At 46.0% G+C, this 19,801-nt stretch overlaps 1 protein-coding gene across 1 annotated transcript in view; it reads left to right on the plus strand.

Moving 5' to 3' along the window:
* The first annotated feature begins 4,591 nt into the window (after nucleotides 1-4,591).
* Nucleotides 4,592-19,801, plus strand: part of LOC123519804 (epithelial splicing regulatory protein 1-like) — a 105,385-nt gene continuing 90,175 nt past the window's right edge. The window contains exons 1-2 of the mRNA XM_045281322.1: nucleotides 4,592-4,920; nucleotides 16,735-16,878. Of these exons, the coding sequence (XP_045137257.1) occupies nucleotides 4,798-4,920; nucleotides 16,735-16,878 (267 nt within the window). The 5' untranslated portion in view covers nucleotides 4,592-4,797. The remainder of the gene's footprint in view (nucleotides 4,921-16,734; nucleotides 16,879-19,801) is intronic.

A 19,801-nucleotide genomic window follows, 5' to 3' on the forward strand; every position in this document is an offset into this window, starting at 1 on the left:
GTTGAGCTTTTACTTTTGCACGTGAGTGTTATCATAGAGAGATGGTGTCGTGTATAGTTGCCTGTCACGTGTTTAGGGCTCCTGTAACTTTTGGTAAACCTACAGAGTTTAACCACCTTGCCTTTTCTGGACGAAACTATTTTTTTTTTCTGTTAGATTTCGGCTTGCTTTTAATCAAAATACCACTTGTTTTTGGCGCAAATCAACCAATTATTTTTTACAGCCCCGAAACCTATTATGATTTGGATAAAAAACAACTGGTAAATTAATTAAAAACAAGCCGAAATCTACCAGAAAAAAATAGTTTCGTCCAGAAAAGGACCTAACCTAACCTAACCCAACCTAACCTAACCTAACCTAACCTAACTAAACATAATCTAACCTAACCTAACTAAACATAACTAAACCTAATCTAACCTAACCTAACCCAACCTAATCTAACCTAACCTAACTAAATATAATCTAACTTAACTTAACCCAACCTAACCTAACTAAACCTAATCTAACCCAATCTAACCTAACCTAACCTAACTAAACCTAACTAAACCTAACCTCAGGGGCCGTCGTGATTGGTGGAAATAATTATGCTTTTTTTTTTTTGCATTGGCCGCCGCTTCAGTTTCAAAGAACAGAACCAATCAGCGTTGCTCAGACAATGGTATGTCACGGAGCCCGCCGAGCCGCCGCGAGCGCCTGACACCATCAGTGTGCGGCAGGGTTTGATGCGGGAGGCTAGTGTGACGGCGGATCACCAAAACATGCTTAAATAAAAAAAAAAAAAAAAAAAAAATATATCTGTGTCGCCATTCAAAAAGGTTGCACCTAGTATATAATGGGGTTCAAATTACTCGTAATCAGGAGCTCTATCTCTTGAGGTGGGTAAAAAAACACGTAGCTGATTGTGGTGAAACTCTGCAGTAATACCTAACTTTTAATACAAGTGGAATGTGCCTTGGCATCGATGCTAGAAATTCTAGACTGGACACAGAACAATTAATGTGGTTGCCTTGCTACTGACAAGTTTCTTCCCGCATCGACAGGCTTTTTCATTACTTGCTTCTTTTTATTGTTTTTTTTTCATTTACTTTCTTTCTTCTTTCTTCCTTTTCTTTGGTGACGGCTGACACGCACGGAACTCTTCATTGGTAGCAGCTATACCCTACTACTACGGTAAGCTTCCGCGGCGGCTGAACATTGATGTAGCCTATTGCCAGTCCATGACAGCTCTGCATGCCAAATGAGAGTACGATTGTCTTTTCTTCGCAAAAAATAGTGATAATAATGAAATTAATGAAAAAAAAAGTCAAACAATCTAAATATGATAAAGTACTGGGACTGTGGGAGGCGGGAAACGGGAGGTGGGAGCTGGGCTGGCCTGGGAGCGGCGCGGCGGCAGAAGTGTCATGTTATATGTACGTATTTTCTCTTTATCAAGGATGACTTGTTTTATTTCCAGCTTTGTAAATAAGATATATTTCACGGCAGCCTACAAGTATTATGTCTGGAGCTTTGTCATTATTATTATTATTATTATTATTATTATTATTATTATTATTACTATTGTTGTTGTTGATGATGATGTTATTTATTTATTTAGCGACTCAGTTTACGAAGATGTTTGATTGCAGGGTGGACGTGAGTGTGGTCGTGGGTGTGTATCCTGGTGGGCAGGGAGATGTGTGGTGTGTGGTGCTCACGGATGAAAAGAAAAAAGGGGAGAAAGATGTGCAACTTGGTGTTGAGAGGATAACGAGCTGGAGATTTCAATCTTTATTTGTTCACATCCTTTGCTTTGTGGGGAATTCTCGTCACTTGCCTCCGTGTGATGCACCTTGAGAGGGGGGAGGAGGAGCGGCTAGCGGTGTACAATAGGTGCATACACGGTACACCAGCAGAAACTTGGGTTCTTTATTTTGTCTTATTTTTCTCCCTCGCCCGTTAGCTTGACCCAGACGCAGGCGTACCTGACAAGTTTGCTCACTGTAGTACGTGTCGAACCTGAGTCTGGGGTATAACCAGCCGCGAATGGAAACAGGTTGTGTGTGGTGGACTGGCCTGCACCGCCTCGCCCGCCTGCTGAATTGCTCTTGGCGTTATCACACAGACTTGGTTGATGCTAATGCTGCTGGTGATTCTGTTGCTGCTGGTTTTGAACTGTTTTCCTTAGTCATTGGCATCTTCAGCAGGTCTTTTTACATCTTATTCTTTGCTGGTGCCTTTCAGCCATTTTCCTTCAGGTTTTTTTTTTTTTCATTCTCAATAGTTTTGTTGTCGTTGATCAGTTTCCTTTAGACTGAAAAAAAAGTGAAGGCAGCCAAGGCCTCAGCTCAAGGTGTGCTGGTCTTTGGTCTTCCCTGGCATCTATTTGTGATTGTTTCTTATCGTGAACTTAGCAATGTCTCCACTAAACAATTCATTTATAATAGTCTCTGGTGGTCCTCCCGTTCAGTTCAGTCACTTTCTCAAATGTCATTGCTTCTTGCTTCTCTACAAAGGAGAAAATTGAGCATCTACTTGTATATAGAGAGAGAGAGAGAGAGAGAGAGAGAGAGAGAGAGAGAGAGAGAGAGAGAGAGAGGCGTGGCTGGGGCGCACACATGTGTGAACTGTGGAATGGTTCTATACCTTCGCTTGTTTATCACTTAGACTCACACCAAGCCAGAGTTTTCTCAGAAGCATAGAGCTGCCAATACTCAATAGTACGGAGTTCTGTCAGTAGTAAAGGATTGTATAGTATAGTATGGACTAGTAAAGAGTTGTTGGTAGAGTAGAGTAGAGTAGAGTAGAGATGTGAAGAGCATATAGCGTTATCAGTAGCGCTTAGTACTTAAATGTTGGTCGCCTAGGTGTGGTTGAAAGCTTGGCGGGCCATGCAAGGTGCATTTCGACTTTGACCTTAGTGACTTTGCCTGAGCTAGCAATGAAATGTGTTTCAAGAGCATTTGTCCTAGTAACATTGCATACAGATAGTCTAATTGTAGCGTGAATGGTGACCTACATCGTTGATATTGTGGTGGTGACGATGTTGTGCGCGTGGACAAAGGCATTCTCCTCTGCACGAGTAGTGGACTTGTCAGTAAAAGAACAAACAAGTTAAGAGATAAAGTGAAAGAGTGATACAGTGATTACGAGTGACCAAGATGTAAATCATTGGTTAGATAAATACGTGAATTGAAAAAATATAAAGCTAAATATACGACTTGAAAAAGAAAGTAAAAATAAGAGATGGAATGATTGTGAGCGTCAAAGAATTCAGAAAAATAGTTAGATCAGTGAGCGAACAAATGAATGGAAGGAATAACGATGATGGAGAAAGTGTTACTGAATATATGTGTCTTAAATAACTTACAGAGAATTGATGTCGTTTAATGAGAGAGAGAGAGAGAGAGAGAGAGAGAGAGAGAGAGAGAGAGAGAGAGAGAGAGAGCCTTTTCCCACCAACTCAGAAAACTCTCTGCTGACATAAAGCTACGAGGAGTTGTATAAAGAAGACGCGTGACTTGATAATGGAGAGATGAAAAGCAGGCTGATCTCTCTCTCTCTCTCTCTCTCTCTCTCTCTCTCTCTCTCTGTAGGTTACTATACCCAATTCCATCTTAATTCAGACTCTCAATATAAATAGATGTAACCGGCTTCAACAAATTGGTGGTCGATTGTCCCTGTGACTGTTTTGCCTTCATGTCTGTTCCTCGCATTGGTAGTAACATGAGGCGAGATTCAGTTGGATTCAGTTTCGTAGCATACACACCGGCTGTAATAACCTGCTGCAACACAATGGTGGGTGGGCGAGTGTTGTTCGCGTGAGTCTTGTCACTCTGGTTCTTGGAGTTGTACTGTTTATTTATTCGCTTGTTTGCTCTTTGCTGTCGCCATGGTGCTGGTGCTGGTGAAAGATGAGAAGGGCAGCGGGATTAATGCTTTGATGGGTTGTGTTGGTTAGTGAGTCGCCTCACACCAGGGTGCCGAGTAGGAGCAGGTCGTCGCCGGCCGCCGCCACCCCCTCGAGGCACACGCCTTCCCAACACGCCGCTCCTCCCACGCTTATCGCTGCCCGGACTGGCCCTGGGAAAAAGACACCGGGCCTCCTTGTATCCTTCACTGCCATTATAGGGGTTTGTGGCAGTGACCGAATGGCGGATCGTCACGTTAGTTGCCAGTCGTCTGTTTGGAGTTTTAGCGTCACGTTGCCATGTTGGAGGTGAACGTTCCGTCCTACTGTCAAAAATTCCTTCCGTCTTCAGCACCATATGTTGTGTCTGCCGGCCGGCTGTGTGCGAGGGTTCTGCTCCAGCGCGGCCAATCAACGGTCAAGACTGTTTTCTTGGGCCAATAAGATCGTGGCTTTCTCTAACCACGCCCACCACAACTTGTAGCATCACAAGAAATTTTTAAGTATGCCTAATACACTGCTTTTCTGTCTCACTTGAGTCACAGAGACCACGCTACACTAGAAACCAAGTCATCTTATCAATTGGCACGAGTCCTGACCTGCAAACGTTGCGGCAGAGGTGTGTTACAGCTACAGGTGCAAAAACACCCAACAGCGAAGGTGGCGACTTGTGGCAACTACACACAGGTGTTGGTCTCGGTGCTCACCTGAACTCTCAGTGGTCGAGGCATTGCGGTGTTGGGAGGGTTGGACTCAGCTCTCTCTTTTTATCTTTAAATTCGTTTTCTTCGGTGTTCGGTTTCGGGTGAGGGCAGTACAGGGGCGAGACCGGACTCGGTACACAGGCAGTACCAAAAAGCGGCTTGTGGATCGCAGTTCCCTGTGATTTAGGATTTTCTGGCCTCAATATGGCGAGCCACTATGTTATCATGTACACAGCCACGGCGGGGGCCAACGGGCCTTTGCTGGGCACAGACGAAGAGGATATCGTGTTGATGCAGTTCTTGGTGTGGGACGCCGTGTGCAGAAAGGTACTGGTTCTCCTGACAATGTTTTGTGTGCATGACTAACCTGCATGTGGCCTCTAGTCAGCCAGCAATGTGCCGCGGCCTGGCGAACGCGGCACAGGTGTTGGGAACCTGACGTAGCAGCTGCTCCCTCACCTCACCGCCTCACTCCTCACGTCCTCACACTCCTCTCCAGCACGTGCTACACCTCCCGCCTCCACTGCTTCCTTTATCTTATCTCGTCTGCCTTATCACACGTGTGCGCCTTGAAGCCGCCGCTGCCGCCTGGTCTCATTTACTTGGCCTGTAGCTTAGGCCCAGACCAGATCACGTCTGTCTTGTGTTCAGTCCAGCAATTAAGATGTTTTCTGGCTCCCTTGCTTCCTTAACACAGTTTCCTTTGCAGTGTTTCAATGAAGAGCGGGGTGTAAATGCTTCTGTCTTAGTTTTGCCTTTCTACCTCTTCTCTTCGTCGCGTTTCTTCTCTTCCCTTCCTTCTGCTCCCTTCACGACCACACCCTTCAGTGTCAATTAAATCTTGGCTCCGGAGCGGTAATTTCTCGATCCGAAGCAAATAAAGCTGCAGGACCTTTTTGGTGCTAGCAATTGTCGCATGAACACATCGCTAGCGTGGGAATGTCAGGCGCGTGTGGCGGAGTGAGCATTACGAACAGCGCTCCACGTGAAAGGAATTTTTGCCTGAAATTTGCAATTGTTCCTAAAGTTTGCCAGGGTTGCCAACATGGCGGCGATTGGCGACATCAACAGGTGGGCGTCTGGCAAGGGGGAACCCGTTCGCTCATGGCAGAGGTGGGCAGGCGGCGAGCGGGACCAGGTTGTCGTATCGGTCAAACGTACACACGGTTTCTTTCTTGGGACCATAAAGACTCGACTCCAGATGTCGCCTTCACTTGACGGTAAACTAAGTGAACTGAGAGAGACAGGTTAAGTTACGTGCATGTTATGAGGGAGACACAAGGATGAGCTGGAGTAACACGCGTGTCTGTTGACCTGTGCGGCAACACCCTCCCTCCCCACCTGCCACTCACCTCCTTCCCTATCACCCCTTTCCCAGCCCCGTCCCGCTGCCAGCATCACCTGCCAATGTTAATTCTCCATTCTTCATCCCTCCCCTCTCCCTCTCGCCTTCTCCCGGAGCCCCAGGCGCCTCTAGCAGGCTGGTCTACACTGAGTCAAGGTGACGGCGTCGCAGGCAGCCTCGTGACACCACTGACAACGAAGCGCCACAGGCAGTCCTTGCCTAATGCCTGGCTTGCAAGAGTTAAAAGATCATATTATGTCCTCATTCATTTCGCCTGAGCGCTGGACGAGGGCGGGGAGAAAGTGGACGTTTGCTGGACGGGCGCGGCGGGCAGGAAAGGCAAAGCAGGGCGAGGCAGAGTGCGTAGCGACTATTGAATGCTGCCTCCTCTTCCTCCTCCTCGTCCTACTACTACTACTACTACTACTACTACTTTCTTCTTGCACCTCTTACCCTGCCTTTCCAGACTGCAGGCAAGGCACTACGTGGCTGCACAGCACAGCTCACCATCAGAGCGTCCACCTCATCCCGTTACCGCTGTGTTGACCCGCCACCGTGCCATTAGTGCAGGGCTTATTTATATTCAGTCTGGTCATGTTGGCTGAGAGGAGGTAATTTTGCCTTACTTGGCAGGTCCGGCGCGATGCCCTGACTTGCCAGCACCGCGTGAGTCGCTCGTTGCGCTGCGCCACCACTCCACTGCATGATGACTGGAGACAGTACTCGTATAGTAAGCAGGCGGCCGGCCGCTGCTGACGGTCGTACACTCATGCTAGTCTCGTCCTGCCAACGTCGCAGCCATAACAAAACTATCCTTGACTTGGAGGGGGTCGCTTCAGAGCAACCAGCAGGCTTGTTAATTAAGGAGCGTTGCCACTTAAGTCTTTTGTAGCATGAACTTAACACTGGCCGGTATAGTGCCCTGTATGTTCAACTTCACAGGGCGGGGGGCGCTGCAACTCTCCTTGGCGGTGACCATCGTGGCATCGTGGCCCAGAGATTAAATTTGTTTTACTTCGGCATTTGATGAACGATTTTATCATCAATGACATGTTCATTGTACGTCCCTTGTGCCCCCTCGGCAAGACAGACAGACAAACGAACTGTATGCAGGTGCCATCTTTAAAACTTCCTCCTCCTCCTCCCCCTCGTCTTATACCAATGTTTCCATTAGTAGAAATGAACAGCTTTTCTTATGCAAGTCTCTCTCTCTCTCTCTCTCTCTCTCTCTCTCTCTCTCTCTCTCTCTCTCTCTCTCTCTCTCTCTCTCTCTCTCTCTCTCTCTCTCTCTCTCTCTCTCTCTCTCTCTCTCTCTCTCTCTCTCTCTCTCTCTCTCTCTCTCTCTCTCTGAAAATAGCGTTGAATATTTTACCGTATTTTTTTTTTTTCACGTCTTGATGATAGTTACTTACTGATAGAGTTTGAATAGACATGCATAAAATCTTTATCATTCCATGTCGTTTTTTTAGTAGCACAGCATCTAGCTGGGTTTAAGTTTTGGTTGACCGTCGTTATCACAATGATAATATATGTCAGTACATACTCTGTAACACGGAAATCACTTGACATAGAATATTTCGTGTACGGAAGGAGAAGGAAGCGTCACAGAAAATAAGAAAAACTAATTTCTATGTCCTTTGAAAAGAGTCTAGAGCACTAAACATTTCCTGACACTCCTCTTCATATCCAGAACACGCGGCTCACTTCACTGGTGTTGAAGGAAGCGTGGGGAGCAGGGTGGGTGGAAAGGGCGCTCTGTACACTGCCATATGTCTTTCATGCTGGCTCTAACCTGCACACCTGCTCCCGCGTGTGTGGGTCTACCTGAGTGCCTTTCATGCCGCATGATCGATCGCCTATCTACTCAGACTTGGTGTATGTAAACACACGCAAAGGCCGCGCCGCTGCACTTCGCGTCCCTCCTAGTCTTAGAATTACCTTGGTGGACGAGAATGATGTATGGAAATGCATAAGTGTGTTTCATACAGGGACTGTCATGTGCAGGTCTGGAGAAGCTTCTCGTATTTCTTTTGTATTCTGATTTTCTTTTGCGCCTTTCTTAGTCACAGGCGTTATAAGCATCCATAATCCTTCTCAGACCCCCCCCCCTCTCTCTCTCTCTCTCTCTCTCTCTCTCTCTCTCTCTCTCTCTCTCTCTCTCTCTCTCTCTCTCTCTCTCTCTCTCTCTCTCTCTCTCTCTCTCTCTCTCTCTCTCTCTCTGTGTCTAGGCGTACTGGAGAAGCATGGGTGAGGTAGGGAGCATAGTGGTGCGATGAGGGCGGACAGGTGGGGCAGGTAGGAAGGTGGACAGGTGTGACAAGGTAGGAGCGGGGGGGGAGGGGTAAGGGGGTGATAGAATGAGAGGGTGCTGGGAGGGACCACCTGTTGCTCTGTTTGGGATCTACTGGAGTCTCTCTCTCTCTCTCTCTCTCTCTCTCTCTCTCTCTCTCTCTCTCTCTCTCTCTCTCTCTCTCTCTCTCTCTCTCTCTCTCTCTCTCTCTCTCTCTGATATGTTCTGTTCTGTTCTTTTTGCAAAATTGTCTTCATATTAATTTTCATTTCATTCTTGCACTTTACCTCCATTGTCTCCTGGTTTTTTTTTCTCCTCCTCCCGGTATCAATTTATTTACTTATTCATTTGTTTATCTTTGCCAGAGGAGGACATGGGAAAGTGAATCCCCTATACAATATGATACGGTTCTTCCTCTCAACACCATTACGTTACCCTCTCGCGGACAGACCCTTCATTCCGTCCGTCCGAGAGAGAGAGAGAGAGAGAGAGAGAGAGAGAGAGAGAGAGAGATATATATGAAAAAAAATATGCGTATAAATTTAAGAGCAAGATAGAGACACCGTTACACCAGTAGGGCGTCACCACCATCACCATTACCATCACTACCACCACCACCACCACTGTGTACTGGCAGTCATTAATTTGGAGAGCACGCCACCTGCAGACACACAACGCCGCTCTCCGGGACAGGCAGACAGGCATTGTTCGCATTTTTGACAGTTGAAAGTGACGCGGAGGGGAAGGGTGAAGGCCAAGGGGCGTGGCGCTCAGGCGTGCTTCATCTCACTCCTAGGACTGCATTCTCTGACGTCTCGCCGCCTTACCACTGCTCAGTGTTAGAATCTAGGGTGTTTTTACAGTCCTTTACCATAACCAATAGGACTTTTCTTACCCTTCTTGTCGTTTAGAGCTTCTCATTCTGATTTCGCGAGGGAAAAGAAGTGCAGTTTCATTCAAAATGGGTCGAAAACTATTACAAAAATAATAGTTTCATTCTGAAGTGAGAGTATGGTGAAAGACTAAATTTACTGATTCTAGTTGGTGTTGTTAGTGCTTTAACTGTGTTTTTTTTTTTTTTCATGATTATAGCCAGTTTACCAGTTGTTTTGCTTTCAGTGAGGAGAGCAGTTGATTTAAGAGAATGCAACCTAACTTCACCTTACCCTCACCTCACCTCAGTTCCATTGGGTTTTACATTGCAGTTGGTGTTGTTACTACTTCAACTGTTTTTCATGGTTCTAGCGAGGGTTTAGCATTTTGTTTAGTCTCAGTGAGAAAAGAAGTTGGCTCACGTGAATATGAATTCTACATTGCATTCTCTATCTCTTCGTTCCCTGATCTCCACTGGGTTCTGTGTTCCAGCGTGTGTTGCTAGTGGTCTGAGGGCGCTTCCATGATTCTAGCGAGACTTTAGCTGGGATTGTTGATTTTCAGTGGGGAACTATGAACACTTGACTTCTACGCTGCATTCTTCAAGTTCTCGTTGCCATACCCATGCTGATTTCTAAATGCCAGTGGGTATTGTTAGTGCTTTCAAGGGTACATTCGTGATTCTAGGAAGGGTTCAGTGAGAAGAAAAATGAAAACGACTTCTTTTCACAGAAATTTATTCTCTCTTTACCTCTATCAATTCCTTCCAACACCTCTCCTTCCTAGTTATCCAGGCTTTTCCTTCTTTCTCTCATTCTTGCTGTTCGTTTTCTTCCTACTGTTGTCTTCTTAGCCATCTCTTTTCCCTCAGTTTTATTCATCATCCCTTCTTTACTATTCTGTTTACTATTAGGTTGTTTACCATTACCAGAGAGAGAGAGAGAGAGAGAGAGAGAGAGAGTTAATTAGTGTAGCCCCCAGTGACAGACTTAAGTTACCTACCTGCCTTATCAAGCGGCCTTCAGGTATCACACACAAGTCAGGTGATTGGGAGCCGAAGTTAACCTTTACTGTACCCCAATTATTGACGTCTTGCAGCATCCCAGTGAGAGGCCTGCCGTGTTGTGGGGGGTGTGGGAAACTGGGGAGGGGACACTGAAGGGCACAGGACTCGTGCAGGGGTGACAGGTACTTGAGTCTTTACGTTCACTGTGTCCTATTCTTAGGTTCTGCTGATAGGGTAGCCACATTTGGATGGGTTCTGGTATTGGTGTGAGGTCTTGATCCCTTCAGTATTGAGACTCATTTTTATCTTGAGTTTTGGGAGTAATTAAACTATTCTATTTATATTAGGAAGGATCTATGGGGGTCAGAAGTTTAGTGGCCTTCACTATTTTGATCCTCACGTAAGTTTCTGAAGCTGTATAAAATCACCAAATAGTAAGCAGACTGAATATGAAATCGGATCATAGTACTGAAGGGGTTAACAGGAGAATGGGTGAAGTGTGATAGGTGCTCATTTATATCTTCACTGTTCTGAGTGTTGTAGTTATGTTCAGCTGATGAGATACAAGGAAGCAGATTTTCATGGGTATTGCTGTCTCGTTAAGTGTTGCAGGAAGGAGCGGAGGGCTAAGGTGTGGTCGTACTCCTTTATACAAACATTGTTCTCTGTTCTGTTGTTACATTCTGCTGATGAGGTAACAGGATTTCCATGGATGAGGTCTAGGAGAGAGGGGCGGCAGGAGGAGGAAGGCTGTCGCATTGGATATAGGGAATGCTGGTTGTGTGTCTCTATAGTTGCTCTAATTTCACTTTTTTTTTTTGCCAGGAAACGGAGTAAAAGAAAGTGATATACTCTCCTATGTTCATAAATGTTTCCTCCTCTTCTCTCAGACACTCGAGGCAGGGTATGCATAGTGATTGTTGTTTAGATTAATGGTTCTAGTGATGGTTTAAGAAGGTTCCTCCATCATCGGTAAGGAAAAGATCCGGGAAAAGCTAACACGTCATTTCTACAACCCTTAATAAATTGTCCCTATGAAAAGACCAAAGCGTTTAAGAAAAATGGCCTTTGTCTGTTTGTGTGGCTGTTTAAGAATGTGCATTTTTTTTTGTTCTTATTTATTCATTATTTTAGGAGAGTTTAAAGTGCAACAGATCTTTACGTCCTTACTAAGTTGCTTGACCACTACAGTAAATACTCTACGCTAGCTAGGCGGATGATGGGAGAGAGACTAACTATGAACGAAGGTTGAGGAGGGTGGTGTTGTATTTTTACGGGAGTGTATGTATGTTTGTTGACGCAGTGATGTATCGTTTGGTACGTAAACTGTGAACTTTGCTGCGTTTAAATTATATGCAGAAGGAGATACAGAAGCTGGCATGGGGTTCCAGAGGTTGCCAGTAAAAGAGATGAAAGATTGAGAATACTGGTAATACGGGTTAAGTCTTGCATTAGGTGGGGAGGACGTGCTGCAGAATTATAAGGACTCTTGTTCTTAAACGCGTTCTTCTTCTCAGACACTGCAGAGATTGTTAGTTGGATTCTCTCATTTTAATTCATTCTTTAAGGCTTAAAATCTTTGCCAAACTATCTCTAATATTTCTTTTTTTAATGCAGAATCTTGGCCCAACAATAACTAGTATTATAGGCTTTTTTTCTTCTTTTGATGGTCTAGAATCTTTTGTCAAACTACCGCTAATATCATAGATTCTCTCTCTCTCTCTCTCTCTCTCTCTCTCTCTCTCTCTCTCTCTCTCTCTCTCTCTCTCTCTCTCTCTCTCTCTCTCTGTCACACTACCAGTGGTATCATCGATATATATATATATATATATATATATATATATATATATATATATATATATATATATATATTTTTTTTTATTTATTTATTTTTTTCACTCTCTTTCTCTTCGTGGTATAGAATCTTCATCAAACTATCACCAGTACCACAAAAAAACCCCTCAACATCCTACATTCTTCCCTCGAGGTCTGTTGCAGCTCCATAACTTAACTTAATCCATCACACTCAACGAGGTTATTGGAAGTGGTCGAGACAAGCTGCGTGAATGTTTAGAAATATGAAACCACGCACTGTACGTCACACTGCAGGTAAACGGGTGAACGGGGAAGTCTTGCCCAACAGCGGTCCGGTCCGTCCCACACCCGGAATATTGCGTCCCTGGCAAGACTTGTTGACAGAGCAATCCAGTCAGTCAGTCGGTGGATAATTGTCAGTTAGTTATAAAGTGGAATTAGTGAGCCAGACAATCTCCGTCAGCCACCGCACTGCAAGTCATCCCGTTAATACGTTTCAGAGTTTGAACTTAATTAAACTATACCAAACTATTGCCATCACCATTCACCACGCCCATTGCCTCTCACAACAACAATGGTGGCAAGGCACTGACTGGTAGTACTGTTACACGATGACGATGGTGATGGTGATGAAGATAATGAGAATGATGGTGATAGTACTTTTACCACATCTCATCTCCTCCTCCTCCTTCTCCTCTTCTTCTTCGTCGTCGTCGTAATCAGACTAATCATCATAATCGTGGCAGTCTCAGTCCAGCCTCGTTCCCGCTAGACTTGTTTTTCTTGGTGTGAAATTGCTTCAAGAACTTTCAAACTGGATGCCCTCCTCCCTCGTCGTGTAGTCTCCACCTTCCCTCCTCTCTCTATATCCACCCTTGCTTGCCTCACTCCCCCTCCCCTCTCTCTCCTCCCTCCCCGGCCTTACTGCGTTACAACTTGCCAGGGGAGCCGTGTGGGGCGAGCAGGGCGTGGCAGGGAGGAGGTGAAGGAGTGTGATGAAGGGAGCAGCGTATGGCATTGCACACTTTGCTCAGGGGAACTCCTTTGTCTCAGATTTTCGTTCTCTTTTTTCCTCCTCTGTTTCCTCCTCCCATCCTCTGTCGTTGTCATAGTAATAGTTCTCCTCCTACTGCTGCTCCTCACACCACCACCACCACCACTACCCCACCTCCACACTACTACTACTACTACTACTACTACTACTACTACTACTACTACTACTGTTACTACTACTACTACTACTACTACTACTACTACTACTACTACTACTACTACTACTACTACTACTACTACTACCACGCACTACTGTTTCTACTCATGAGCTAATCTTTTCCATGAAAACACCTTTCCTTTGCCGCGAAAGTCCACCTGATCGACTCCTTCACACAAAATAATGCCTTTCCTTCAATCTAAACAGGTAATGGAGATGAATATAGCCGGAGATCCTTCCTCTATGTAAATTTCCAATGCTTTATGGTAATCTGTTTTATTTTTTTCTGTTTCCTGGCATCTTTTTGGATTCTGTTATTTCATTTGTTATTTATTTTTTTCCTTGTCTCGTGGAAGCTTCTCAGGCAGCAGGCGCCTCCCTTCCTCCCTCCCGCCCCTCGCCAGCTCGTCACCTCATTCACCTGTAGACTGTTTCACCACGCCTGCGGAAATGCGGTTGTCAGGTGTCGCTGTAGAGGAAACGTGCTGTATTTACCTGTGTGTGTGTGTGTGTGTGTGTGTGTGTGTGTGTGTGTATTTGCCATCCCATTAATTAAAGTTTACTTTGTGTTACTCGTGATGCATTTAGTGAAAGCTGGTGCAGTCTTGTATTCTCTCTCTCTCTCTCTCTCTCTCTCTCTCTCTCTCTCTCTCTCTCTCTCTCTCTCTCTCTCTCTCTCTCTTCTCTTGCTTCATTCGCTCACACACACACACACACACACACACACACACACACACACACACACACACACACACACACACACACACACACACACACACACACACGTGCTCTTATTACGTATGTGGTGGTGGTGGTGGTGATGGTGGTGTTAGTTTTATTATCGTTGTTATTGCTGTATATTTTTACTCTTATCAACGTGTAGGAGAGGTAGTGAATAAACAGTAACTTGAGAGAAGGGCGGGCAGACAGACGGGTAGACAGACATACATACAAACAGACAGACAGACAGATGCAGAGACGGTCTTAGATGAGAGAGAAGGGAAGAGTTAAAGGTCAAAAGAAAGGTCAAAGGAACGTGAAATCAAGAGAGAGAGAGAGAGAGAGAGAGAGAGAGAGAGAGAGAGAGAGAGAGAGAGAGAGAGACGCACGTAAAAAAAAAAAAAAAAGGAACCAAATAGAACGAAACATTTGTGGTTAGTGAAAATGATGCTTAACTTCAACATTTAAAGATGTGTGTGTATTTTTCATTGTTTCTTTTATTGATTTATTTATTATTTATCTTATCTTTAGTATTGAAAGAGAATGAGAGTGTAGCGTGGATAGCAAGAAATAAAGGTAATTTGTTATTCTTACTCACTCACTCACTCACTCACTCACTTTCTTGCACACTCACTCACAACACTCACACTCACACACACTCTCACACACACACACACACACACACACACACACACACACACACACACACACACACACACACACACACACACACACACACACACTCATTGACTCACTCACACACTCACTCAGTCCTCTTTTTATTGCCTGCTTTCTCTTGCTTCTGTAAGCAAGAAAAAAAAAGAAGGAAAAAAAAAAGAAGGAAAAAAGCAATAATTTCCAACAGAGTTAGCCAGTCATCTCTTCAACTGCCCTCTTATTCAGGCCTCTCCTTCGCCCCTCGGCCTTGCAAGCAGGGATGTGAGAGGTGGTGGTGGATGTGGTGGTGGTGGCGGTGGTGTCTGTCAGAGAGAGAGGAGCCACAGTGCCTCTCTGGCCTCTGCATCTCAGAGCTTGTTTGGTGCGCCGCTAGCTCTGCCATATTGTAGCTGGGAGTGGAATCTTGCTTGAACTTGTTGTTGTTGTTGTTGTTGTTGTTGTTATTATGAGGGTGGTGATGGTTTATTTTCTCTTGGTACGACTATTGCTGTTGCTGATGCTTCTGTTGTTACTGCTGCTGCTGCTGCTGCTACTACTGCTGCTGCTACTGTTACTGCTGCTGCTACTACTACTACTGCTGCTGCTATTACTACTACTGCTGCAGCTCCTGCTGTCGCTTCTGCTACTGCTACTACTACTACTACTACTACTACTACTACTACTACTACTACTACTACTACTACAATTACTAAGGCCTGGTGGTGGCGGCGTGCTGTGATATGGAATGGAATAATGGATAATGGAGGGAGTTTCGTGCAGGCCGTGTTTGGTTAGCACGCCGGGACGTTAGCGCCGGGGGTCTTGGGTGTCCGAGGCGCCCTTGATGCCTTCACTAGCATCCTGGAGTGTCATTTTTTTTTCTATATTATTTTCATTATTTTATCCCCCTTGGCGGAGTTTTTTGCTGCGTTGTTATCATGGATGACTTTAACAACTGTGAAGTACTGAAGGCAATTTACATTTTGTCTAGCAGTAGTTACTCCCTCAAAGGAATCCAGTGACGTGGTGAATTAATGTCTTCTCTGGCCTGCTCCCGTCAGGTGTTGTCACTGTGGTTCAATCTTCAACTCTGTGTCTTCAGCGCCCTCCTCAGTCACTCCCAGTAAACGCACACATGTCTTCTTCCACTGCTCCCATAAACCTTTCACGTCTGCCTATATTCTATTCTGAAAAACTTCCGCTCCACACCTTCACTATTTTGAAAGGGCTTTAGTTGAATTGATATGTTAACAAAATTTCTGTATTATCAACGGGAAAAATACTCTTTAGAACTCAGCTAATTGTCTCTGTGGCCTTTGAAAATAGTCACGCTGAGAGAGTGAAGCGTTTCTGAACATAATGCTATCTCCGGCCGAGTATAGATCCATCTCCAGTATCCTCCTCCTTCCTACACGCCTCTCGTCCCTCCCCTTACCTTGCTCACACCACCTCCACATCTTCCTCCCAACACTCCTCCTCCCTCCCGTTGCCTTGCTTACACCACCTCCAGCATCTTCCTCCAAACGCGCTTCTCGTCTCTCCCCTTGCCTTGCTCACACCACTTCCAGCATATTCCCCCCAACACGCCTCTCTTCCCTCCCCTTGCCTTTCTCACACCACCTCCAGCGTCCTTCTCTTCCCTCCCCTTGCCTTACCCACACCACCTCAGTCTCGCCTCTCTACCTTAGCTAAAAATACATTAAAATAAACTTCTCAGTGTAATTGCATGTTAGGATTTTGTTGAGGAAATTGGTAAAAGGAATACTTGATTTTTTTTTTTTTTTTTTTTTTGGTCAGGAAGAAAAGCTAAGTTAATTATCTGTCTCCCTCCTTCTCCCCCGTAAACAATGACGGGTTTTGCTGAATAAACTGATGAAAGATGTTTTTTTTTTTTTTTTTGGAGAGGAGAAAAGCTCAGTTAGTTGTCCCTCTCCCTCCTTCTCTCCAACAAACGGTAATGTGTTTATTGATTTTTTTCTTTTTCCTTTTTTTTTTCTTTTACATCTGGAAAAGAAAAGTTCAGTTAGTTACTCTCTCTCTCTCTCTCTCTCTCTCTCTCTCTCTCTCTCTCTCTCTCTCTCTCTCTCTCTCTCTCTCTCTCTCTCTCTCTCTCTCTCTCACACACACACAGAAGGTGACGGATTGTGTTGATTAGACTGATAAGAAAGTTAGGTTTTTGTTTGAGGGAAGCTGAGTGTGTTATCCTGGTGGTCTCTCTCCCCCAGACTCTGACGGAGCAGCAGTACATCGTGAGGCCGCCCACGGAAGACATAAACGAAAATGTGCTGGGCGAGCAGTGCCGCGAAGACTTCCGCCTGACAGAGGACCAGGTGAAGAACGGCCAGCCTCTCGAGAACGTCATCGACTCGGTGAGTACTCTCTGGATGTACGACTCCGTCACTCACTGTTTGGATTAGTGAGTGAGCGACTGAGTGAGTGAATGCAGTGTTTCGAGTGGTATGTCTTTATTTTGTGTGTATTAGACATGTGAGTGGATTGTGGTGGTGAGAAAACATAATGAAGAGAAAGGTCTTTATTTCTTTATATGTTTGGACAGGAAAGGTGAGTGTTCCTCGTTCTCTGTGAGGAAGACTGTCGAGACGTTAGAGAAGTTTACCTTCTGTTCTGACACCACCACGATCCTCTCCAGCTTTTAAGTGTCGTAGAAGATGTAACGAGGCTGACAAACAAAATCCTCGTAGTTAGTGATAAGTATAGGATAAGAAATAATGTGTTCAGGCTTGATGAAGTGAGATTTACAGAAGACACAACAAAGAAGTGGTTCTCAATTCGCGTGGTAGATGAATGTCACCAGTGCTGAGTGAATAGGGAGTTTTAAAAGATTACACAAATTTATGGACGGGAATGATCAGTGAGAATCAAATCCCTTCTTAATCTGTCTCTCTAAGGCGTGCAGATTTAAAGGCAATTATTTACGAAGCCGAAGACGCAAGGAATGTACTACTGTACCGCAGCGGCGGACCGTGTGAAGGAAGGGGGGGGGGAACCGAACAAAAGAAAGTGATAGGGGTCAAAAGGAGGATGAGCCGCCTTTTGGTTTCTCATGTTTTGTAACACACACACACACACACACACACACACACACACACACACACACACACACACACACACACACACACACACACACACACACACACACACACGTTTGTGCAAACACTTACCTTTATATATATTTGAACTAATACAAGAAGGTGTTGCATGACACGGAGAGGCTATGCAGGCTGGGAGTGGTGCAGCATGGCGGGAGCGGCAGGGACAAGGTTGCACCTAGCTGAAGGTTCTGTAGTGACACGGGTGAGAGAAACAGATGGCTGAGGAGCAGAATTGGTTGTCACAGATGATCAGGGGCGGCACATGTTGGCAAGGGTTGTGATGGGCTGCTGCAGCAGCGTTGAAGCTTTTGCGAAACGGAAAAAACACGCTGTGAAAATGACGTAGGAATATATTTTCATAAAGGCAAGAGGTAGAATTGTGGAGTGAGGCACAGTTTATGATGTATAGAATGTGTCAGTGCCGCGTGATACGTAATAAAGTTAGACCAGAACATAATTGTAGACTGGCGATAGGTTGTGTTGTAATGATTAGCGGGAGGCAAGTCAGTGAGTGTACCACCACATGCATGCATTCGCCCTTCAGAGTGGTAACCTTGCCCCGCCCTGCCCTCGGAGCCCTGTTCCGCTGCAAGTAACACGTTCTTCTGTACAAGTCATTTGCACAAAATCTTATGAGAAATTACTTCAGTTAGTATATTCGTTACGAGATGTTCAGAAAACAAGTTGTTTATGGAGGTAAGTGCTCTATCTTGGTAGCATAGCGTGCGTGGCCGCATTGTTGTATTAATAAGCAGGCGGTGCTTGAGCCTTGACTTGGCCTGGACTCCAGCGGCGGCGCGGAGTGGAGGGCGTGGCGGTGCAGGTCTTGAAGTGTCGCGGCTCCGTGGGACACTGGCGGTGCCGGGGGGTTTAAAGAACACTGGAGTGTAGCCGTCCGTGCCGTGCCGTGCGGTGCGGTGCGAGTCAAGTCGAGATGTGACAACAGCGTGTAGTGGCGGAGAGGCGACGTGGGCTGCGGCGGCCTTAAGGGTGGGATTCCAGGGAGCACTGCCGGCTTTGTGACTGTGTGGGCCGCCGCGGCGTGAAGAGGTTTGGTCCAAGAAAAGCCGGTGTGCTCGCCCAGATGGCTGTGGGAGGCACGGTGCGGCCGGCGAGCCTCGACCCTACAGCAGCACCACACGTGCGCCGCCCTCGCCTTGCCTAGCCCAGGCTCGCCCTGGCTCGCCGTTTTGCTTTTCATTGCGAGAGCTTTGCTTCTTCCGCGTTATCTTGCTGCGTGGATACTGCAGAACGAGATGTGTGTGTGGGGAGGGGGACGAGGCGGCAGGCAGGGAGGGAGGAGGTCTTATCTGATCACTTCCTGCCGCTAATCGAAGTCACCATTGTTGTCATCCTCCCTTTCCCTCTCTCGCTGTCCTCCCTTTATTTCTCCGTGAGTTTTAATAGCACTCCATTGCATTGTTTTAGAATACAGAACAACGTGCATTCGTTGATTACCCAAACAATATTCAGAATATGTAATAAATTTCCTTATACCAGTGAGGTGTAAATGTTGAAAAGCAACATTTGTTGGTGGCGGTGGCAGTGGTGTGGTGTGGCGTGGGAAGATGCTCTCTGCTTGCACTGCCTACTCGGTGTGTGGCTATTTGGTGTTGAATGTGCGTGTGGAAGACAAACGTTCAGGCCCCGCTGCTCCCCGTCGTCTGTCTCACGCAGCGGCTTCCCATCGCCACAGCAACTGGATCCCCCTGCCTCTCTCCCCAGTCCCCGCCTCCCCATCCCTCCCGCTCCTCGTCCTGCTCCTCACTCTCATCCTCAAGCGAGTGTCCGTGTGCTCCCTATCCTCTATTGTCTCAGGGTAAACACTCCAGGCGTGGGTATCTGCGGCACTAAATGACAGCTCGTGCTTCGCCAGGACAAGGTAGAAGAGAAGCGGCGTGTATTTAAATGAGGTGTAGACGAGTAATGTTGACGCATCTAGCAGTCCTACCGCCCATCAGCCGACATGCCGCCAGGGCTGCCAACGTCACCGAATAGTTTTGTTCACATTTTTTTTTTTTTTTCTGGTTCGGAAAATTTCTTACGAGGTAGCAGTTGAAATAGCGATCATCGGGCAGCTCGGCAGGAACATCTTAAGAATGCGGTGTGGATTAGACGATGAAGGCCTTGCATTTCTGAGAACCGTGGCATTCAAGTCCACTCGACAGGTTTCCTCTCC

This window comes from Portunus trituberculatus, chromosome 46, assembly GCF_017591435.1.
Source record: "Portunus trituberculatus isolate SZX2019 chromosome 46, ASM1759143v1, whole genome shotgun sequence".
In the NCBI taxonomy this organism is placed as follows: Eukaryota; Metazoa; Arthropoda; class Malacostraca; order Decapoda; family Portunidae; genus Portunus; species Portunus trituberculatus.